Source organism: Hypomesus transpacificus, chromosome 18, assembly GCF_021917145.1.
Source record: "Hypomesus transpacificus isolate Combined female chromosome 18, fHypTra1, whole genome shotgun sequence".
NCBI lineage: Eukaryota > Metazoa > Chordata > Actinopteri > Osmeriformes > Osmeridae > Hypomesus > Hypomesus transpacificus.
The window spans coordinates 12,152,121-12,176,011 of NC_061077.1; the positions used below are offsets into that span (position 1 = coordinate 12,152,121).

Sequence of the window (23,891 nt, forward strand, 5' to 3'; positions counted from 1 at the left end):
AGGGAGAAGGTCACTCATAATGGGTTTTCCGCTTAATTTCATAATGTCGTGATTGTTCCTATTTGCTGAGGCTAATGTTGCCACGGCCGACTCTTTGGTAGTGTTCACATGTCATTGCCCTGACACGGTCTGTGTGTGTGTGTGTGTTGTACTTATTATTAACCCCAGCTAAACAAGGCTTGTCTCATTGTAATCATACTAAACTGGAGCTGTGGCTACTGTGACATTAACAGCACCCATTCAATGTCAGATGTTTACAATGTTATGTATGTGTGTGTGTGTGTGCGTGTTGCATCATCTCCAAGGCACCTCGGGTGTGTCTGCAATTAGTAAGATCCTGCCACAGGCTTCTTGTCCTCATGTTGAAGCTGCTGCTGAAACTAACGAGACCCAGAGGCAAGGAAGTGTCTGTGTGTGTGTGTGTGTGTGTCTGTGTGTGTGTGTGTGTGTGTGCCTGTGTGTGTGTTGGAAATGACTGTCTACTACGTTCTGGCTCGTCGTCGTCTCATATGTTCCAATTACAGTGTTTGCGCCACACACACAGTGTTTAGTCTTAAGACGTTTGTCAAAAAAAACAAATCCAAATCCAATCACATTTGTTTACAAAACACACATACAAACACATACCGATTTCCCGGACTAGGACAGGGTGACTGACGGTGGAGCCCATATAACCAATTATCTTATCAATAGTGCTGGAGTGAGCAGCTAGCTACACACACACACACACACACACACTCCTGGCACTGAGAACGATTGGAGGCTTGTCTCCATCACCAGGAACACTCCATTAGCTGACTGAGGATTAGCTGACCTGCGGACAGTCTGGCAGATCTACTGATAGACATGGTCATGAAGGGAACATGATACACACTTTACACACACCCCTGTTGTCCTGTTACACCCTATTGGTTGTCATGGGTTTGGGAATCAATGCAAATCTACTTTTCTTCTTCTTCTTTTTTGTCATTTTGTATCTCTCTAGCCAACTCTCCACCTCTACATCTCTCTCTCTCTCTGTCTCTCTGTCTGTCTCTCTCTCTCGGTCTCTCGCTGTGTTCCTTCGCTGCCCCCTCCTCCAACCCCTCCTTCCTCCACCTCTCCTTTAAGGCCCTCTGTTGTCTTAATGAGTCCACCCCTCCTCCAGCCCTCCACCCTTGCTTTCATTATTCACCACTTCTTTCATTTCTCCCCCTCTGTTGTGGCTTCTGGGGGGAGAGAAAGCATCAATAAATAAATCAAGCTGCCGGCCGCTTCCTGTGCAGTATAAACTATAGGAGCACGGGGGGGGGGGGGAGCGGGTGGACGGGAGGTGGTGGAGGGAGGGAGGGGGGGGGGCGGGGGGGTCCTGTGGTGAGATTGGAGAATGGCATGACATGTCTGTCTTCACCATTTGACTCCCAGTATGACGGCTCGAAGACTATGTTTTTATGTCACAAAGAAGGAAGAATATAACGAGCGTCCATGACAGTTGGTCTGTGGGGCGTGCGTGTGTGTGTGTGTGGTACCTGCGTGTGTGTGTGTGTGTGTGCGTGTGTGTGTGCGCGAGCCGGACTAGGTGCGTGCATGTGCATGAACATGTGTATTAATAACTGAATTAGTATGTGCTGGTGGGGGGTAGGGTTGGGGGTGGTGGGGGGGGGGGGGGGTAGGGGCTGTGTGGAGACCATGTTGTCATGGCAACAGAGATGTGGAGAGTGGGCGTTAGCCCCCACTGACAGCCTTTATATTCTCGAGCTTTTTGTTGCTCCAACATTAACCCTTAACCCTGACAGGAGGGGAAGGGGGCAGCGAGGGGCTTCTAAAGAGGAGGAGGGGAAAACGAAAGCGAGACAGCATTCTCCGCCCCGATCTGGACACGTGACACGGGATGCGGCACGTGCATTTCTTTGATCAGGCCGATGCTAATTACAAGTGTGTATTTGCGTGCGCGCAGCTTATGTGACTCCACCTGTCGAGTTCTGACTTCACTTGTTGCAGTTAAGCTGGAAGTGAGAGTGTGCTCGCCTGTGTTCCTAATCCTCGTTTGACCCGACTGGCTCCCCTGCACAACAGCCTCGTGTCAATGTCATTACAGGAAGCCCAGACAAACAGAGATGTTATTGGTTTCCCCCTGCTCAACACAAAGCCCTCCTTCCAATAATGTTGGGAGATATTGAATTCATCGGCCATATTGCCTCTTATCTAAGGCAGAGTGGGAGAGTTTATTAAATTGGAGAGGGAGAGAAAATAAATCTGTTGAGTGCAGGCAATGAAAATGGAATGAGAGTGATGGGGGGAGATGATTGAGGGTGGGCCTTTAGACGAGCATCATGTACCCAAGGAGTTGAAAGAGAGAGATGGCTACAAAAGTGACAAGAAAATAGGCACTCGTCAGGTGCTAATAGTGCCAAACCAGACATATTCACATTCATGCATGAACTTACAATGGGCTCTTGTCAACGTTGGTTTTTGGGGGGAGAACAGCACGTAAAACGAAACTTGTCTACAAGTTCCTTCCAGAAAGAGGTAGTTCCTTCCAGAAAGAGGTTGGCGGTGTTATTCTACCAGGTGTTTTTTCCTGTTCTGACAGAGTGAATCTGAGACCAGGCTCACTGCAACGGGTTCATGCATTAAGGATGACTGTCATAGAGCGAGACAGAGGGAGGGAAGGAGGGAAGGAGGGAGGGAGGGATAGAGGAGAGCCAGACGGACAGACATAGACAGGTGAAGGAGGGGTGATCAGTCTGGGACCAGACCACATGTATGGTGAAGGGGGCTATGAATTATGAATTTGGGTGAATTTAGGGCAAACTGTCCTGGCAGGATGTAGAGGATGGTAAATAATGAACCTGGCGGGGGGTCTCTGAATGACTCTGACACACATGTGGTGGGCATGGGACCCACACCCTTTGCCTGTTTACTTCTCCGCTGACCCCTGTGATCCCTCGCTTCTCTCTTCATCTCATGAGTGATTCCCTCCAAGAGTCCTGCTCTGTCTCTCTCTCTCTCTCTCTCTCTCTCTCTCTCTCTCTCTCTCTCTCTCTCTCTCTCTCTCTCTCTTTCTCTCTTCGTTACCTCCTCCGGTTCCCGTCCTAAGCTCTGTCTCTTTCGCTCCCCTGATTTTCCAGACAGACAGACCCTAAGGGGGGGCATGTATTCATTTATTCCCCCCCCCCTCTCCCCCTACATTCCCCCCTCTCCCCCTACATCCCCCTTCTCCCCCTACACATCTTCACAGCTGGAGGTGGTTAATATTTAAAGAGAGGCCAGGATGGGGCACACAGACATGCACACACACACATACACACACACAGTGATACGCACCCATGTGGACACGGGATATGCACACACGCACATCCTTGTAGACATAAGTTGCACACACACACATACTGTACAAACACGTAAACACAGGGACACACAAACAAACAGAATTCCTGAATAGGACTTCTTTGATCAAAGGTAGCCGGGCTCTCTTCACGGAGTACCTGAGGCTGCTATCGTCTTTCATCTGCAAAAAACCCCACATGAATAGCCTCTCAAAATAATCTCTGTTCCAGACTCTCTCTTCTTACTCAGGCTGTAGGGTGTTGGCCCAGTTGAATCTGTGTTATTGACTGTCGGACGCAACATGAGGTCTCAAATGGGTGTTGTACTGCGGGAACCCCCCCCCCACAACCACCCCCACCCACATCCACACATCCACACCCCCCGCCTCCCATCCCCCACCATGATAAGAGGCTGTGTTTGACATGCCTGTCTGCTGTCAGAGAGCCCATTGAAGAGGCCCCACCAGCACCCACTGAGCGTGCTTAATGCTAATCACTACCTTCACTAGGCAGAAGGGCCCACATCTCCGGCTAACAACCTGCACCCCACCAGCCGCCCGATTCCACAACAACACTAACGGCAAACCATCCCTCACGCGGCGCTCACGCGCAGACGTTGCGGCGTTTCCTGGAGGGGTTTTTGCGCAAAACACCTCAATGCGTGAGACATGAATTATTTATTGCCGTGTCGCCCGCGATTGATTTTGTCGATTTGCCCGGTTTAATACGCAGCTCACTCGCATGAGGCTGCTGCATGCTACGCTAGGAGCCGCACCTGTGTCCGGCACATCTAGAACCACTGGAGTTGCATGCTTGAGCTCTCATTTCTGCTTCGTTGGTTTCATCATACCGAAGAGGGCCGAATCAAGTGTACCCCAAGTAGCTCACCCCCCAACCGCATTTGAACCTGGGCTTGTGGGTCAGCACACCCTACATTAGCACCTTAGCCACAGCCTCAGCCCCACAATCAGGACCTCAGTTGGGGATTGATTGACTTCAGGAGAGACCTCTGTGTCTTTTCAAACAGCCCTCCCAGGGTTACCGGGAGCGTCTGGCCGGCTCCAGCCGTTGTCGCGGGCGACCTCTGACTCCTGGGCAGTGAGGCAGGTAACAGGGCTGAGATTGGATCTGCAGCAGCTGCACTGTGTCCGTCTGAGCTGGGGTAGTCAGGCATCTGCCGCCATGTCAGTGTCACTCGTCCCTGAGAGTCACCGGTCAGCCAGGTGCACGGCCCCCCTCGTTGACAGCAGACGGTTAGCCTGGACGCGATGCCGCAGTGTGTGTGTGTGTGTGTGTGTGTGTGTGTATGAGAAAGTGAGGTGTCAGTCTATGTTGGCATCCTTGTTTTTTGGGGGGGGTAGTGCTCCCTGTTGTGTTTTGGTGGGACGCTCAGAAAGCGAAGTTTTGATTGTTACAAGGCAGCCTGACACGCCAGCCTCCATACCCCCCTCAACGCCTTCCTTCTAACCCCCCACTACCCCAGCCCAGCCCTCAACCCATTATAGTGTTCCCCTTTGCTGCCCCTACTTCAGGTTGAGTAGAATATTCAGTGCCACAGTCTGTCTTCTGACCGGGACTCACTGGAGCATGCCCCTTTATCTGTCTGATCTGCCCAGTTAGACTGGGTCTGTCGGTTTGTCTGTCTGTCTCTCTGCCTACCAACCTACCTGCCTGCCTGTCTGTCTGTCTGTCTGTCTGTCTGTCTGTCTGTCTGTCTGTCTGTCTGTCTGTCTGCCTACCAACCTACCTGCCTGCCTGCCTGCCTGTCTGTCTGTCTGTCTGTCTGTCTGTCTGTCTCTCTGCCTACCTACCTGCCTGCCTGTCTGTCTGTCTGTCTGTCTGCCTACCAACCTACCTGCCTGCCTGTCTGTCTGTCTGTCTGTCTGTCTGTCTGTCTGTCTGTCTGTCTGTCTGTCTGTCTGCCTACCAACCTACCTGCCTGCCTGTCTGTCTGTCTCTCTGCCTACCAACCTACCTGCCTGCCTGTCTGTCTGTCTCTCTCTATCTGTGTTTAGGATCTCATTAGCTGTGCGCTGTGGCTAGCTCTGTCTCATGCTAATGCTAAATCGCTAAGACCCTGGCTAGCAGAGTCCTTCTTCCTCTAATGGCATTTGTTATAAAGGGCAGCTCAGCCTGGCCCAGTGTGTAATTGGTTCACTCCACCCCCCTCCCCACGAGGACCCCTGTGTTCAGCCAGTTCTGTCCCTCAGCCTGAGAGAGAGTGAGGCAGAGAAAGAGAGGGAGAGAGGGAAAGGGGAGAGAGAGAGAGAGAGAGAGAGAGAGAGAGAGAGAGAGAGAGAGAGAGAGAGAGAGAGAGAGAGAGAGAGAGAGAGAGATGAGGAGGAGCAGATGAACGAGGGAGGAAGGACATGGCAGTAAGAACACCCATTGATTGGGGAGATCTGGTGCCGCCTGTGTGTGTGCAAATGTGTGTGTGTGTGTGTGTGTGTGTGTCTGTGTGTGTGTGTGTGTGTGTGTGTGTGTGTGTGTGTGTGTGTGTGTGTGTGTGTGTGTGTGTGTGGGGGAATAGTGGGGGAATGGTGGGGGATTACCATCACAGCTGTCACCCCCCCCCCCCCAATTCCTTCTCAACCACAAACCCTCCTCTCGTCTCGTCTGCCCCCGACTGGCAGTGGCCAATGTCACACTGCCAGGGGAAGCCATGGTCTAATGATTCAGTTCATCCTGATGCAGTTAGTTTAACACTCTGAACATGTATGTGTTGCCTTGTTGGGATTGATTCACTCTCTCTCTCACACACACACTACTTTCCAATTCTGTTTCATTTTTCTTGGTTGTATTAGCTCAATGTCAGGTTTCCCCAAAGAATACTTCCCTGTTCTCCTCTCACCTTTTAAAATATCCGTCAATACCATAACACTTTGACTGACAATAAGACTTCCAGACCAATTAAACCAAGCGGCCATTAGCCAGGAGATGAAAGAGAATGAACGATCATCGCTGTTCTCCTCTCTCCCCGCCCCTCTTGTTCCCTCTCCCTCTCCCTTTCCCCCTCTTTCTCTCGCGTCTGACATCTATCTTTTTTCCTTCCTCTCCTCCCCTCACTGCAACCTTCCCCCTTCTCCCCAAGGTCACCCATCACTTTTGCTGCAGGCACTGCCAGACTACAGGGGCGCGCTGAGCCAAAACTCCCCAACCTGGCAACCGTGCTTATCACAACCGCCCTGGTACAGAAGCCAACTGAACCCCCCCCTTCCCCCCCTCCCCTCCCCCCCCCCCCCCCCCGCATCCTTTATCTTTCTCGCTTTTGTTTGTGGGTGTTATGAAGCCTTTTGTAACAGCTCATTGTGTGTCATATTGAGCATCGTAAACAATCAGCAAGCTCCCAGCGTGGTGCAGCAGAGAGGCAGGCTGGACCGTGTGGCCAGCGTGGGCCGCCAGGTTTGCAGATGGAGAGACCGCGAACCCTCCTGGCGGGACCTGCTTTCCGGCTCAACATGACTGATAGCATCTTTAACGCATACTTATCACCCAGAATATTGCCCAGGAACTCTAGAATGGTTCGATAGGACCCCCCCCCCCCCTCCCCCCTCAGCACTCAATTGAATTACCAATGCCTTCCTATTTGTTTTGGCGGCTGTGTTTTGATGTGTATTTACGTGCCATTTGTCTGGGTTCTTATCCCCCCTTATGAGTGCTTGGACCATGAGTTAGGTATCTTGGTGTGCAGTCCACTTCCACTGGCTCTCTCACTGGCTCTGCCATATGAGACACAGGTCTTGTCATTGCTGAAAGGGACTTGTATCAGTAATGGCTTTTGATTGTGAACTTAACATGTTTTCCTTACTGCTGTGTTTTACTGTTCTACATCCATGCTTGTGTGTGTGCACAATGGTATGAATGTGTGTGTGTGTGTGTGTGTGGGTGTGTCTCTGTCTGGCTCTCCTTCTGGTTCTATCTGGCCCTGACCGCATGGGGCTGGGTCATTTTTCTCTCATTCTGACACATGGCTCTCTGCCCCTCCCTTTCTCTTCCTCCTTCCTCCCCCTATGCCCTCCCCGTCTCCCCCCCTCCCCCTTCTTTTATCTAGGAAGCCAGCAGGAGGGTGTGGACCTGAGCAATCAAGGGAGGGAAGAAGAAACCAAACGGAAGAAAACGACCACCGGCATAATCGGGAGGGAGACAGGACCAGTAGAGGAGTGAGAGGAAGAGAGAGAGAGAGAGAGAGAGAGAGAGAGAGAGAGAGAGAGAGAGAGAGAGAGAGAGAGAGAGAGAGAGAAAGCTGCACACGTAGCTCGAGTGTGTGCAAGGTCTGCCCTCCGCGCGTGTGTGTGTGTTACGGGTGTGTGAGCAGGTGGTACTTGGATGGGACAGTGAGCAATGCCTCACACGCAGCGACAGCAGGTTGGCAGCAGGGGGAGGAGCGACGCTTTCCACCTCCCACTCCTCCCTCTACTCCTCCTCCTATCCTTCGCTCCCCGGCTCTGCCAAGCAGCCATACACATCCCCTCTGACTGTGAGTACACCTTTGCTATTCCTCCCCGCACATGTACAGCCACACCTTCTAAGCAAACAGAAACGTGCGTTAAAGGTCACAGTGTGTCCGTAGTTATCATCACGTCTTTTCACTAATGTGCATCATTCCAAAATTCTCTGGTTCTTAAAATCGAATTCTTCACGAGAGTGGAAATCGCTCGTGAATGATTTTCTTAGTCCTAGACACTCTAAAAACATCCAGTTACAGGACCTCAGTCACAAGTGTGCTGTGTTAAGAGGGCGGAGACTGTAACCGTGTTTGTGTGGCTAAAGAAATCCCAGTCGCCTCTGTGGCTGAATGCGCAGTGTGTCTAATTACTTTGTCATTGATCACCTCGGCCCATTAATCGTCTAGCCAATCGACCCGCTTTCTCTCGGCCCCAACCAGATTCCGATTGGAGGGATGGTTTGATCGGGCAATTGAGTTATGTGAAATCATATTTTAAAAAAGGAAAGGAGAGGGCCTGGATAATTCCATTCACTCCTCCAACAACTTCTACTCCATGCAATATCTGGCCTTTCTAGAAACAGCTGAGTTTGTGACTCTGTAGGAAAATGGATTCTTCCGACCGCCCCCATCCCTCACGGGTCCTAGGTAGTGCCGAGAGACATCTGTGTTTGTGCTGCAGCTGTTGTTGTGTTTGTTGTATGGTTTCCATGATGGTTTCAAAGACTTTCAGGGACACGCAAGCACACACACACACACACGTACACACAATGAACTACCTCGCCTGTGGGTGCACACACACAGTAGAATGTAAGTTTGATTTGAAACAGTGTCAAGTAACCCTGCCCTGTGGGGAATAAGGTGACAGGGAGGGAGGAGGATGGAGGGAGATGGGGGTTCAAACAGACGGACGGAAGGGGGGGTTAGGGTCATACATGTAAAGGTCAAGGTGTCTCTTGCCTTGCAATTACTGACCCTCTGTAATGTCAATGAGAGTGACTGAGACCGTCAGAAGATCGATACGAATCCACATCTGGACTCATCGGGGGGAGGGAGGGGAGGTTGGGGGGGGGGGGGGCTAGGGGGTTCAGATCAGTGGAGTATTTAAGGGAACATTAGGCTGCTTTTATAGCCCATGGAGGATAATGGTTGCCCAATCGCTCGATCAGAGTCATTAGATGTGGGGTACTATGCTGGCGTGTGTGCTGAGATTATGGAGTGTGTACAGTATTCTGTATACTGTAGGGGTGTGTGGGAGAGAGCTAAGTGTTTGTGGTGTTTTGTTTCATACAGGGCATGTTTGTGTACATCCACGAGTTGATGAGTGGTATCTTCTCTCTCAACCATGTGCTCTCTCTCTCTGTCTCTCTCTCTGTGTCTCTCTCTCTGTGTATCTGTCTCTCTATCTGTCTCTCTCTCCCTGTGTCTCTCTCTCTGTGTCTCTCTCTCTGTCTCTCTCTCTCTCTCTGTCTCTCTCTGTGTCTCTCTCTCTGTGTCTCTCTCTCTCTGTCTCTCTCTGCCGTTTACTCTGCCAGCCTGTGTTTACTCTAACTAACAGACTCTCTCTCTCTCTGTGTGTCTTTGGCTGCCTCTCTGGACTAACAACAGACCACATGAGTGAACGTAAGTGCTTCCAACTTTATTGATGCCTGTCTGTTGTGTGGGTCTGTCGCCTCTGCCTGCTCTCCATTGTAAACGCTCAAATGATGCTAAAAGATGACCCCCCCCCCGTCCCCCTCAGAAATAAACACACACACTGCACCACAAAAAGACATTCTGCATTGCACCGGAGCTTAATAAATATAGCATTAGTGTTTGAATAGAAGAGAATGTTTTGTCTGGTTCGCTCAGAGTATTACCTAGAGGGATTAGAAGGAAGTTAGCGGTGCACTCATTTTTTGGAAAAACCAATTGTGATGTCAGATCAAAGTCTGGGGAGGAAGTGGAGATGTGTGGAGGAGCCACTTGTCCAATAAACAGAGCGACGCCCGCAGCCACATCCTAACTTCGTCTTCATCTGAGAGAACTGTGCTACAATCTGTCATTGCTGTGGATTCTGTCTGTCGTTTAAATATCTCCCTCTCTCTCTTTTCTTCTATTACTATCTGTTTCTTGCTCACTTTCTCCGTTCTGTATTATCGTCTCTCTCTATTAGTCTCTGTCTCTTTCGCTTTCTCACAGCTAGTCACTCTCACCTTCCTCTTCCATCCCTTCTCTCCTGTCTGCTCCGCTCTCCGTCTCACCATCCGTCACAACCCTTTTTGGTTCTTCCGCTCCCTCCATGTAATCCCTGCTCCCCTTTACCAACTTCCCTACATAATGTCAATTTACCTTTGAGGCAAAAATCGGTCTCTTTCCTTCAAATTAAAATGGAAAACTACAACTACCTCCCTTGTAACACAATGGAACTCACTTGGGATATGTAGTCCACTGCTAATAGGAAAAAAAAGATGACATAAATTCCTGGCCCAAATGCTAGAAACAGGCACATAAAAAGAAGACACGGGTCATAAAGTATGGAGAAACATAAAATGGTGGCAGGATCTATACCTTGCCTCTAAACAGCTAACCTTGTTGGTTTTTATAGTTGTGTCTGATATGAATGGTTGGTTTATGGACGTTGAGAACGACAGAAAAAGAGAGCAAATGAGACAGAGGGGTGGTCTCTTTTCTCCTTCAGACCCCCCACCCCTCACCCCCCTACACACACACACAGGGTCCCCTCTCTCCCTCCAGCAGTAGGTCTCCCCCGAACATTCATTGCACAGTGTCTACTTAACATTATGCAGTATCAATTTGCTCTCATCTCAATCCATTTTCTCTCTCGGATCCCTTGGTGTACTCTCTCTCTCTCTCTCTCCCTCCCTCTGTGTCGCTGCCTTTCTCTCTGTGTCTCTCTATCTCTCTATCTCTCTCTCTGTCTATCTCTCTCGCGCATCTCCTGCCCCTTCTGCTCTCACCCTGTTCTTCCACTTCCTTCATTTCATTTCATTCTCATGGGAGTCTTGCTAAGTGATGGGAATAGGTACTTTAGACATCAACCACCGAAATGAATGGTGTGCCTCAGTTCGACCCGTGTGACAGAGTAGCATAGGCACTGAAATACAAATGTTCACAATTACTGGCAAAGAACAAAGACATCCAATCAGTGAAGGGGAGAATGTCATCTCCTATAACTAGATACGGTTGTTTCGTATTTATGTCCTGCGTGCCTGTTCACACACGGACCAGTTTTCCATGAAAGATATTCCTCCAGACTGATTTCTATAGATGAATCGTACTGGCATGGCGTTGCTGGGTAACAATCAGTGAGCGTTATTGTGCATGTGTGTGTCAGACAGTGTGACTCATGCCTATGGAGCCATTAGAGATGCTGCAGTAGGCTGGTCATGTGACTGGAGCAGGTCAGGGACAGGGCTGTATTGCTGCTGACTATTAATCACATCCGACGACACTGTGTGAGGCACTGTTTTAATGGTGTGTATTTGTGTGTGTACCTGTGTGTGTGTGTGTGTGTGTGTGTGTGTGTGTGTGTGTCTGTGTGTTTGTGTGTGTGTGTACCTATGTGTGTACCTGTGTGTACCTGTGTGTGTGTGTGTGTGTGTGTGTGTGTACCTGTGTGTCTGTGTTTTGACCTCTCTCTTTCTCTCTCTCTCTCTACATCCCCCTTCCAGTTAAGAAACCTCCAGTGATAACGGTCCAACCAGAATCCATCACAGTGTTTGGGGTTGAGGACATCGGCCTGACCTGCGAAGCCACCGGGAATCCCACACCCATGTCAGTTAGCCTTCCATCTAACAACACAACACTGCTGCTAGCATAGCCTAGTCAGTTAGCATCTAACAGCACCACACTGCTGCTAGCATAGCCTTGTCAGTTAGCATCTAACAACACAACACAACACTGCTGCTGGCATAGCCTAGTCAGTTAGCATCTAACAGCACCACACTGCTGCTAGCATAGCCCAGTCAGTTAGCATCTAACAACACAACACTGCTGCTGGCATAGCCTAGTCAGTTAGCATCTAACAGCACCACACTGCTGCTAGCAAAGCCTAGTCAGTTAGCCTTCCCTCCAACAACACAACACTGCTGCTGGCATAGCCTAGTCAGTTAGCATCTAACAGCACCACACTGCTACTAGCATAGCCTAGTCAGTTAGCCTTCCCTCCAACAACACAACACTGCTGCTAGCATAGCCTAGTCAGTTAGCATCTAACAACACAACACTGCTGCTAGCATAGCCTAGTCAGTTAGCATCTAACAACACAACACTGCTGCTAGCATAGCCTAGTCAGTTAGTGCTACGGTGTGTCAAACTAGGTGGAGAAGGATCCAAGGTCAAAGGCCAGACCAAGTTCTTTGTAGTTTATTAATAAAGAATTATGCAATCAACAATGAATACAACACACCAATATGATCTCAGGAGACAGGTCTTGTACCCCCAAGAGAGGGAGATCTTTGATAGGTGATTGGTCAGAAGACCATGGGGAGGGGATGTGGTTATCCAATTAGGTGTCTAGGGCATTCGTGGTGGCACATGGTGGGCAGTCCAAGGATCTGATGTTGTTCAGAGAAGGAGGGGGGCAGAGAAGATCCAAAGGTCTGATGTTGTTCAGGGAGGGGGGCAGAATCAAGGGGGGGGGGGTCTTCTCCAAGGTAGGGAGTGGGTCATCCCAAGGTCCTGAAGATGTATCAGGTGATGGGGACAGGGTGTCCAGGGCTGGTGATGTACGGGGTGGTGGGGCAGGGTCTCCAAGGGAAAAGGGGCATCCAGAGAGAAAGGGGGGTAGGGTCTCCAAGGGAAAAGGGGCATCCAGAGAGAAAGGGGGGTAGGGTCTTCAAGGGAAAAGGGGCATCCAGAGAGAAAGGGGGGTAGGGTCTCCAGGGGGAAAGGGGCATCCAAGAGAAGGGGTGCGGGGGTATGGTGTCCAAGAAAAATGGGGCATTTGAACAGGGGTTGTATATCCAAAGGTGGTCAGACCGGCCGGTCTGACTCGTCCTGCAGGAGAAAAGAACATCTTCCACGGCCCAAGCGTCATCTTATCTCTCAAGTTGACACTTAACTCCCATGAGCTGAGAGGCCCTTGTGTGCTCACACCAGTCCCAGGCATCACCAGTTTGCTTCCCAAGTCGGTGTGCTGACCTTCACCAGAGTTACATTTCAGCATGACCTCACTACACGGACCCAGAATCATCCTGTTGCATAGACCCATCATTAAATTGATTAAGGCATTTGATCACATTAAGATATATTGATTCACATTAAAATATGTGTTAAATCCCATTAAGATATATGTTTAGTATTAAGTATTACACATCTCATATAATTGAGGTATTCATTGTTGCAGCAGCATTGGACTAGATCATAGATAATTCCTTCACATAGCATTCCCTCTAACAACACAACTGCTAGCATAGCCTAGTCTGTGCAGTCTGTACTGTAGCAAGAGAATAGTAATCCCACAACAGCATTTTCCACAGAATATATTAACTCTGACCAGTCAGAATCGGAGATCCTTGCTCACTGGCAAGGTACATGGACATCCAGAACTTTCACCCACATTTAATGGTTTATCTTAGCCAATATCTGTATGTCATCGGAGTTTGGAATGCTAGCTTGTTGCAGCTCATCTTCAGAGGCCCATCAGAAGCCTGTGGGGTGTTTACAGCAGAGTAGCACGTATCTCAGGCTGCACGTCTCTCGGCCCTTAAACCCCGGTCTGGCTGGAGACAGAGACAGTATACAGAGCACATCTTTTGAGAGTCAAAAGACTCACTTAAGGAAGTGATAAACATCATTAGGCCCTCCATCCACATTTTCATTATGTGTGGTCTGTTACTCATCAAGTGGTAAAAGACGTTATTGGCAGAGCCCAAGATTAGTATTGTAATTATAAAAGATGAGTCACAGATGAGACGAGACCCGCTGGCTCATTTCATCTCTCTATCTGTCTGTTGGTCTGTCTCTCTCTTTTACTCTCTCTCTCTCTCTCCCTCTCTCTCTCTCTCTCTCTCTCTCTCTCTCTCTCTCTCTCTCTCTCTCTCTCCTCTCTCTCTCTCTCTCTCTCTCTCTCTCTCTCTCTCTTTCTCTCTCTTTCTCTCTCTCTCTCTCTCTCCTTTTCTCTATTTTAATCTCTCTCTCTCTCTGGACTCTCTCTCCCACCCTCTCTCTCTTTTAATCTCTCTCTCCTTCTCTCTGTTTTACTCTCTCCCTCTCTCTGTCTTTTACTCTCTCTCTCTCTTTCTCTTTGTCTCTCTGTCTTTTACTCTATCTTTCTCTGTGGTTCTCCATCTGTCTGTCAGTATGTGTGTATCTCTTTCTCTCTTTCACATGTATCTCCCTCCCTCCCTTCTTCCCCATCCCCTCCTTCCATTACAGTTTCAGATGGACTAAAGACGGGGAGGAGTTTTTTGCGTCCGACAACCCGGGACTCTTCGTCTCAAAGGGCTCCGGAACGTTCTCCTCTAACGTTGGGGGGATTGGCCCCATGAAGCAGTACCAGGGCAAATACACCTGCTACGCCTCCAACGAGCTGGGCACTGCTGTTTCTAAAGAGGTCTCGCTGATGACCGACCGTAAGTCACAGGGTATTGGATATGATGTCGTTTTTTGGTTTTGGTGATGTCGTTTTTGCTGACCAAACTGCTTGTGCGTCACTTTTTTTGCAGTCTGTTATCAGTCACCTGTCATTAAATCACCAAGAGGCAATAAATAAGTGTCTTGCTGATTTCTTAAGCATGCGCAGTCCATACATCACTTTGGCCGACTCACAGTGTAAAAGTGCTGGTGTCACCCTTAAATATAACTATAATATTCCTTTAAGAGTGGCTTGTACAGTTTTACAGTGGATTCTGTCTGTGGATTACCCAGCAGAACTCTCCAGTCACATTCCCTTTTAGGAGGGAAATCATATCAGTGAGGCTGTTGGCTGTTTTATGGGCTATAACACTGTAGCTCAGTTTATGGTGGCATGGCCAGAGTTACTATAAAAGTGTGTGTTTGCTTTCCAGAGCTGTTGTGTGTCCACAGACATGACCAGGTGCAGAGCGTGCCTAGCCTCCGCTGAAATTCAATTAACACCTCTGCCCTGCACATATGAACTTGTTAATCAAAGTTGGGTGTGTGTACGCAGCCAGTCAGCGAACTAGACTGTCAAACACACACACGTTCCCAAGTCAGGCAACGGCTTATCTACCTGCATCTTTCTCTCACTTGCTCTCTCTCTTTTTCTCTCTCTCTCTCTCTCTCTCTCTCTCTCTCTCTCTCTCTCTCTCTCTCTCTCTCTCTCTCTCTCTCTCTCTCTCTCTCTCTCTCTCTCTCTCCATCGACCTCCTTCTCAGTTTCCCTGACAACCGTTTCCCCAGAAACGCGTGTTGAGTCAGTGTCACGCGCACCTCTCAGTAGCGGACAAACAACAGGCTTCTCCCATGGTGGTTGAGAACAAGGGGAGGCGGGAAAAGAGTAAACACATGAGTCACAAAGCGCATGCTGCACTCTGCAACACGATGCCCCTTTGAAGAGCGCTCATAAAATTCTTAAACTTCCTGAAACGGAAACCCTATAAATACAAATGTCCCCGTCTCCCATTTCTTGTGCAATGCGGCAGTCGGGTTGAGAGAGTAGACTCAGACTGCCATGGGTTGTTGGCCCTCTCTGAAACTGTGTGTGTGTGTCTGTACACGTGTTCCTCTGTATTTCAAAGTGTGTGTGTGTTTCCGTCCCAGACGCCCCCTCCCTGCAGAAGGAGCAGAAAGTGAGCAGGAAGAAGGTGGAGGAGGGTGAGAGCACGGTGCTGAAGTGCAACCCTCCTACCAGCACCCTGGAGCCCGTCATACACTGGATGGACAAACGTGAGCCTCCACGTCCAGCTCCCCTCACACACTGGTTCATCTGGTGGACAGCTCAGTTAGACTGACAGTTTACCTCGCTCAAATGCTGAGCAGAACTATATGGACAATGGTCTTACATGGTTTGTTGTTTACCTCAGGCCTCTCTCTGGGAATAATATTTGTTCCGATACTCTCTCTCTCTCTCTTTCCCTCTCTCTTTCCCTCTCTCTCCCCTTCTCTCCCGCCCTCCTCAGGGCTACGTCACCTCCAGCTGAGTGAGCGTGTGACGGTGGGGAAGGACGGGAACCTCTACTTCTCCCACGTGACCTCAGAGGACAGCAGGGAAGACTACACCTGCAACGTCCAGTACCTGGCGGCTCGCACCATCCTGCCCAAGGAGCCAATCACACTCACCGTCCTCACCTGTGAGTGCGCCGTCAGGTCGCCGCAAAACACACACGCAGCTATTAGCATAGCAACGCCCTTTTCCTCATGGCTCCGCCTCAGTCTTAACGCACTGGCATGTTGCTATCGTATGACAGTATGACAGCCCAACCTATTTGGTCGCTATGGTAACAAGGTATGATGTCCGCCTGCCCCAACACCATCTTCATCTGTAGAAAACAGGACATCCCTCCGTCTATCACCATAGCAACCATGAGAGCCCCTCCCCTTCCGCATAGTCTCGTCACTGTGGGAACACAATAATTTCCATGGTAATCCTGCACATTGGAGCCAACATAAAACAGCTTGTCATGTGTGTGTGTGTGTGAGCACAACATACAAGTCTGTGTATGATAGACTGTGTGTGTCAGGTGTTTGTGTGATAGACCACCAGTGAGTGTGTGAAGGTGTTGGAGCTGACTCTGGCCGTGACCAAGGTCTAGTGATTCCCTGACCAACAACGCTGTCATGTTTGTAGCAGCTTGGTAATGAGGCCACACACACACTGAGACAGGCCTAGCAACATCTGTGCCTCTGAGCATGGGTCAGACGGGGGAGTGTGTGTGTGTGTGTCTGTGTGTGTGTGTGTGTGTGTGTGTGTGTGTGTTAGTGTGTGTGTGTGTGTGTGCGTGCGTGTGTGTCTGTGTGTGACTGAGTGTGTGTGACTGAGTGTGTGTCCTGGTGTTTGCGTGTGTGTATGTCCTAGTATATCTGTGTCACAGACTGTGTGTGATAGTAAAAGGATACGGGTCTGATCTTCGCGCGTGTGTGTGTGTAGGGACGGCTGTGTCAGCACACCTTTGTCATCTGGAAAACCTTGTAAATATACATACATATGTATGAACATCTCTCTGTATCTCTCTCTCTGTATCTCTCTCTCTGTATCTCTCTCTGTGTATCTCTCTCTCTGTATCTCTCTCTCTCTCTCTGCCAGCTAACTCAGTGGTGCGGAACCGAAGACCCCAGATGATGAGACCGACGGACACACACAGCACTTACCACGCCCTCCGGGGCCAAACCCTGGAGCTGGAGTGCATCGTCCAGGGCCTGTGAGTGTGCACGCGCGCCTTCAAGTGTTTGATTGTGTGTGTGTGTACTCTCTTTCTTGCTCTCTCTCTCAACATCTCTCTCTCTCTCTCTCAGCCCCACTCCGTCTGTCCAGTGGGTGAGGAAGGATGGTCAGCTGTCTGAGTCTCGGACCACCAGGGACATGTTTGACAGGCGTCTGCGCTTCACTGACATAGCAGAGAGTGATGGCGGAGAGTACCAGTGTATAGCCAACAACACGCAGGGCAAAATCATACACACCTACACCGTCTCCGTGGAAGGTACTTCACACACACACATCACACACTTCCGGACTCACACTCTGTGTTTACTGAAGCTGCAGTGTTTAGCGGCACGGTGCTTTGCATTGCTGCCTCGCTTCAGGACATGCTTGGGTTCAATTCCTGCTTGGGGCCCGTACCTAAGTGGGCTGTCTTCCGGGCCTTTCTGTGTGCAGTTGGCATGTTGTGTTGTGGCTGTCTAAAGCAGGGTTCTGTTATATTGCAGCGGCTCCATACTGGACCAGGGAGCCCGTGAGTCAGCTGTATGCCCCCGGAGAGACAGTCAAGCTGGACTGTCAGGCGGACGCGATCCCTTCTCCAGTCCTCTCCTGGAGCATCAACGGGATACCCTTCTCAAGTCAGCTCCTAACACAGGACACACATGCACATGCACACAATTGAACTAAAAACGACACACAGATTACGATTGATCTTAACTTGCCCTTTGTGTGTCTGTGTGTGTGTCTGTGTGTGTGTCTGTGTGTGTGTGTTGTCAGGCACAGACCCAGACCCCAGGCACAGTGTGCGTGATGGAGCTCTGATCTTGAAGGATGTCACCTTCAGTGACACGGCTGTGTATCAGTGTCGGGCTCACAACAAACATGGAACCATCCTCACCAACACCAACGTCTATGTCATTGGTAAGTAGCCATGTCCTTGTGTGTTTGTTTGTGTGTGTGTGTTTTATTTATTTTTTGCATGTAGGTTTTCTTTTTGAAGGTGTTTAAGGTTTTTAAGTGTGTCTGTGTGTTCAAATTAGACTTTTTGTAATCCAATAGATTAGGTTACAAATGAGAAAAATGATAGTTATTTGTAGTCAGTAACTGACTACCTGGAAGTCGCTTTGGATAAAAGCGTCTGCTATATGCATAAATGTAAATGTACATTTCAAAGTAATCTGTCCCAACCCTGTGTGTGTTTCCGTGTGTGTGTGTTTGAGGTTGTGTTTGGCGTATGCATGTGTGTGTGTTCATAACAGTGTTGTTTCTTTTGCAGAACTGCCCCCCAAGATCCTGACAGAGGGCGGGGTCTCCTATAGGGTGATCCAGGGGCAGAGGGCAGAGCTGGACTGTCATACCTTCGGCTCTCCCAGACCCAAAGTCTCATGGTGAGACCGCTCTACTGTGCTTCACTCTACTCTACTGTGCTTCACTGTACTCCACCGTGCTTTACTCTACTGAACGCCACTGTGCTTTCCTGCACATGAGTGCATGGTGTCTTGGCTTGTGTTTGAGGTGTGTGTGTGTTGTTCTGCTCAGGGAGAGTGACAGCGCCCCCAGCCTGCTGGCTGACCCCAGGATTAACCTGCTGACCAATGGAACGCTGCAGATCAACAACGTCTCCCACAGCGACGCCACCCTGTACACCTGCTCTGTTGCCAACAGCAACCAGTCCATCGACGCTGAGCTGGAGGTGTTGAGTAAGAGAGCCATGTCATACAACCAGCACACACACTCGCACACACACAGTACACACACTCGCAAACACACAGTACAAATGTATGGCCAGTGCACAGCAACACACATACCTATGTGCAGAATAGGCTACAAACATTATGTTTAAGAATCGAATATCGCTTCTTCTCTCTCTCTTTCGTTCTCTCGCTCTCTCAACCCCAGACCAGACTGTGATCCTGTCCCGGCCGTTGGCTCTCAAGGTGAAGCCTGGAGACACAGCCACCTTCACCTGCCTAGCCCAGGTGGACCCCAAACTGGACCCTCCTCAAATCCAATGGAGGAGGAGCGGACAGAAGATCTTCCAATCATACGCTGAAGACAAGTATGACTAACCATATGCACTATAACCATGTACATGTCTGGAATTGTTGGGACTGGTTTAGGCCCTGGGTTTTTTGAGATTGGTACAAGGCCTGTATGAAGCCCTGTAGATAAAAAAGAGTTGATGTTTGGAATTCCAATCCAACTATTATCAACACATTTGGAAAGAAAATTGCATTTGGAAGGCTGCTGTTGGTTTCTTTCACAATGGAATGCATTTGGGCACTTCTCTCACTGTCTGACGGTATGGGTGTGATGAGACGGTCGATTAGCATGACGGCTGGTATGATGATGAGGAGGACGAGGATGACAATTCCGAATCCAACAGGTACACGTTTGAGGGCGCTGACCTCATGGTGGCCGACGTTCAGCCGGGCGACGAGGGGGTGTACACCTGTGAGGTCCACACCCAGCTGGACATGGCCGAGGCCAGCGGCTCCATCACCATCGTCGGTGCGTACACGTGCTCTCCGGGAACAGGGTTGAAGACCTCTGGTCCGTAGAGTTTGCTATGCTTGTGTATGGCTGTATGAAGCATGTCATGTGCAGTAGAAGTCACACGGAGGTCTTGACCCCTCTAGACCGCCCGGACCCCCCTACCCAGCTCCAGCTCCAGGCTTCTGACCCCAAGGACCGCAACGTGATCCTTCGCTGGACCCCAGGAGATCAACACAACAGCCCTGTGCTGGGTGCAGATAACTCACGCACACACACACACACACACACACATGCTTGTGACACTAGAGAGCTCCAATACGATACGATTCCCTCTTCGCCCCCCCCCCCCCGTCTGTTTCGAATCATTCACTCCCTCTTCTCCCGCTCCCTCTCGTCCTTCTCTCCTCTCTCCCTGCCTCTGTTCAGACTATGTGGTGGAGTTCCAGCAGCAAGGCTCCAAGCCACACAGATGGGAGGAGCTAAAGATTGTGGGCGGGACCAAGGAGAGCGCCGACCTCACCCTGCAGCCCTACGTGTCCTACCGCTTCCGGGTCACAGCCATCAACGCCATCGGGACGTCGGACCACAGCGCTCCCTCGGAACTCCACAGCACCCCGGCGGAAGGTCAGATCAGCACCTCAGCAAGCAGCTTGAAGACAAACACCTTGCGGAATTTTCTTAATACTGTCTTCACTAATGCTTATGCACTATAGATAGGAGACAGGCTACTTCTAAGAAAGCCCTGGTAGGTGTGTGTGTGCATGTTTTATAATTCCCCCTGTCTTCGTTCCTCAGCTCCAGACAACAACCCTGAGGATGTGAGGAGTGAGTCCACTGACCCAGGCTCCCTGATCATCATGTGGAAGGTACTTAGACTTCAAGAAAAGACTGTTGTACTTGAATGTCCATGGAGAGGCAGTTTGGTATACGGCTGACACCTTACATCACATGCCACTCATATGTCTTTGTAGTTTAAAGACTGAACTGCCTCAGCAACATCTCAACATCGGCAAAATGAATTCTCCAAACATGCACGGTGTTGCCCTCCAGACTTGCTCACTTCTCCCTTCTGTCACTCCAGGAAATGGATGGGCGGAGCTTCAATGGGCCTGACTTCCAGTACAAGGTGATGTGGAGGAGGTCTGTGGGCGGTGGGCCGAACTGGCACGTCAACTACACCATGGCTCCACCCTTCATCATCAGCGACGTGGGCAACTTCACAGCCTTTGAGATCAAAGTGCAGGCCATCAACCAGGAAGGGGAGGGGCCTGAGGCTGACCCTGTCATTGGCTACTCAGGGGAGGATGGTAAGCCTGTTTGAATTGCCATTTTTGTATGCATGATATTGCCTTGTCGCTGTGTTAAAAAAGTCTTCCGTGACAAGCCTTGGCCATGACTAATTATTATGCTATTTTTCTGTCTTTCATTTTCTTGACGTTTTTTTCACTCACTCATTCATCCCTCCTTCCCTCTCCATTACCTTTCTTTTTGTCTGTTTTTGTTTTCTTTCTCCATCTCGCTATCCTCTGTCTATATCTTCCCCTTCTCTCCTCTCTCTCTTCTCCCTTTCTATACTCCTGTTCTCTCTCTCTCTCTCTCTCTCTCTCTCTCTCTCTCTCTCTCTCTCTCTCTCTCGCTCTCTCTTGTTCTCAGTTCCTCTGGAGGCTCCAATGGACGTGGGTGTGGCGATACTCAACAGCACAGCCATCCGTGTGACGTGGGCGGCGGTGGACCGGGACACCGTGAGGGGACATCTTCTGGGATACAAGGTACTGGCATCCAGTCAGCTGTGTACAACACCCTCCTACACGTTCACACGACACACACCGACACCTCACTCTGCCAGCCTCCTTTGTTCCTCTTCCATGCAGCCTCTGCACAGTTTCAAGGAAACAGGCTCAAGTGTAGTCATCATCTAAAGAAGCCTACACTCTAAAAACGGAAAATGTTTCTAAATAGAATTGAGGTTGAATGATTTCTGTTGAGGCTGGAAAATACCCACAACTGTCTATTTTAGACACAAAATTGTAAAGACATGCAAAACTGCCAAAACCAGACATCCTTAAACCTTTAATTTACGTGTATTCATTTAGCAGATGCTTCATCTAAATCGAGGGACTGACAGGTAATTAAGGTCTATAAATGAAGACCATTACAGTTGTTTGCGCCAAGGAACAATGTATTTTACACGACAGGGCAACATCATCTCAAATACAGCATTGTGTTATTTAGCACATGCAGTCTGTGTTGCAAGACATGACATCTTGACTACATCAATAAAAAAAAAAACATGCTCAAATAGGTCAACTTTGCAGATACCACAAGGACCCACGCTCCTTATCCCTCTGATTGCTGTTCCTAGATCCACCTCACGCGGTCCGGCTCCAGGGTCCACCACCGAGGCAGGAGGGCCAGGGAGGCCGACCCCACCCTGGTGCTGACCACTGGCGCCAACGAGGAGAAACTGGTGTTTGGGGGCCTCTTGCCCTTCTCCCACTATACCCTGACCGCTACCGTGTTCAACAGCAAGGGCGAAGGCCCACCGTCCGAGACCCTGTCCTTCAAGACCGATGAGGGAGGTGAGCAAGGGATGAATGGGTAGAGGAGGCAGCGGAGGAGGGGGGATGGGAGGCTGGGAGTCTGGGGAGAAAGGTGATGGGAGGGTAGAGTCGAGGTCAGAGGGGAAAGAGAAAACAGGGACTGAGAGGGAGGGGGGGGGGGGGGAGTGACGGAATTCAAAGACAATTTCACAAAAAGAAATGCAGAAGGAAAGGATGTTGGGGGTGGTGGGAATATAACTGACAAGATAAATTGGACAGCTGTACCAACACAGTGCTGATACTGTGTAACATGATGATTAAATGATGAGGACGACAGTTCTCTGTGGGCTTACATGGGTCTTACATTTACAATTAGTCATTTAGCAGACGCTCTTATCCAGAGCGACTTACAGTAAGTACAGGGACATTCCCCCCGTGGCAAGTAGGGTGAAGTGCCTTCGCCAAGGACATAACGTCATTTTGCACGGCCGGGGAATCGAACCGGCAACCTGTTAATTAATAACCCGATTTAGTCTTGCGTGGTGTGGACTCACAACGTTTGTGTCATTGGTAGCTCCCAGCCCCCCCATGTCACTCAACCTGGACAGTCCGGGGGAGACCGTGATGACCCTCCAGTGGACCCCCCCTGCCCACCCCAACGGAATCCTCCTGGGCTACCTTCTCCAATACCAACAGAGTGAGCCACTGTCTTCTCCCCATTATTGAGTGTACTTAACGTCTATCTAGAGCTGTCACCAACCCATGCACACAGGCAGCTCAAACACAGGATCCTCTATTGGAACCCGGAAGGTTTCAGAATTCCCCAGACACTGCTGTTTTTAAACACTTGACACAATGTTTTGTCAGTCTGGTGATGGCATGTCGTCATTCATATGTCAACATAGCTGAAGCACATCGATGTTGGAAGGGTTTCGACCCTATTAGGATCCTCCATCACTGAGGTGTCAAAGTCCTCATCCTAATGTCAGTCAGATCCTTGTCATGTTTATTGAATGTTGTCTTGTGGTTTTGTGGCCCGCAGTCATGGAAGTGTTGTGTCTTAGACGTTGGTGCTGTGTTCGTGAAACGTTGTTTTGGGGTTTTGTGGTCCTCAGTAGTGGAGAGTGACGACAGCCCCATGCAGGTGGTGACCATAGACGACCACACGGCCACATCCCTGACCCTGAAGGACCTGAACCGCCACAGCACTTATCGCTTCTACCTGAGGGGGCGCACCTCCGCCGGGGACGGGAAGCCCATCATCAGGGAGGGCGCCACCACCCTGGATGGAGGTAGAACTGCAACCGCTGGAGGATTTGTTTGTTTGCTGTCATTCACAATATTCTGAAATACCAAATGTGTTATTAACAACATTCTGAAATGTACATCACATTTCATAGATGGTGTCGCTGGGTCTGGGTGTAATCTGCAGCGTTTAGTCTTTACTTTATCTGGGATGAAATGACATTTTTTGAATATTTGGGGGGGATCGTTATGTAATCCCGTTTGGATCCAAAAGTCTATGACTTCCTAATAGCTTTCTATGATAACATCTAAACCCTGCAGCTCCTCCAGCCAACATCAGCCTGTCAGTAGGAGAGCAGTCTGTCAACCTCAGCTGGGCAGCCAGGGAGAGACACAGGACCATCTCCTTCCAAATCTACTACCTCAGCAAGAACGGTAAAAAGACAAAAAAGGATGTCAAATGCCTAAATTCAACCAGCCACTTTACATTTCAGCATGCGTCCACAAAAATACATAGTATCTCTAGGGAAGAAG

At 49.8% G+C, this 23,891-nt stretch overlaps 1 protein-coding gene across 2 annotated transcripts in view; it reads left to right on the plus strand.

Moving 5' to 3' along the window:
- Positions 1-23,891, plus strand: part of l1cama (L1 cell adhesion molecule, paralog a) — a 38,194-nt gene that overhangs the window by 10,900 nt on the left and 3,403 nt on the right. For both annotated transcript variants that reach the window (XM_047039622.1, XM_047039623.1), the window contains exons 2-24: positions 7,360-7,785; positions 9,361-9,375; positions 11,427-11,529; positions 14,134-14,330; positions 15,480-15,605; positions 15,839-16,009; positions 16,963-17,077; positions 17,172-17,356; positions 17,583-17,714; positions 17,854-17,997; positions 18,353-18,464; positions 18,616-18,776; positions 18,976-19,135; positions 19,463-19,587; positions 19,716-19,823; positions 19,999-20,196; positions 20,368-20,438; positions 20,654-20,879; positions 21,226-21,341; positions 21,935-22,151; positions 22,687-22,809; positions 23,228-23,404; positions 23,679-23,792. In XM_047039622.1, coding sequence (XP_046895578.1) covers positions 7,650-7,785; positions 9,361-9,375; positions 11,427-11,529; positions 14,134-14,330; positions 15,480-15,605; positions 15,839-16,009; positions 16,963-17,077; positions 17,172-17,356; positions 17,583-17,714; positions 17,854-17,997; positions 18,353-18,464; positions 18,616-18,776; positions 18,976-19,135; positions 19,463-19,587; positions 19,716-19,823; positions 19,999-20,196; positions 20,368-20,438; positions 20,654-20,879; positions 21,226-21,341; positions 21,935-22,151; positions 22,687-22,809; positions 23,228-23,404; positions 23,679-23,792 — 3,232 coding nt within the window. In that variant the 5' untranslated portion in view covers positions 7,360-7,649. The remainder of the gene's footprint in view (positions 1-7,359; positions 7,786-9,360; positions 9,376-11,426; positions 11,530-14,133; positions 14,331-15,479; positions 15,606-15,838; positions 16,010-16,962; positions 17,078-17,171; positions 17,357-17,582; positions 17,715-17,853; positions 17,998-18,352; positions 18,465-18,615; positions 18,777-18,975; positions 19,136-19,462; positions 19,588-19,715; positions 19,824-19,998; positions 20,197-20,367; positions 20,439-20,653; positions 20,880-21,225; positions 21,342-21,934; positions 22,152-22,686; positions 22,810-23,227; positions 23,405-23,678; positions 23,793-23,891) is intronic.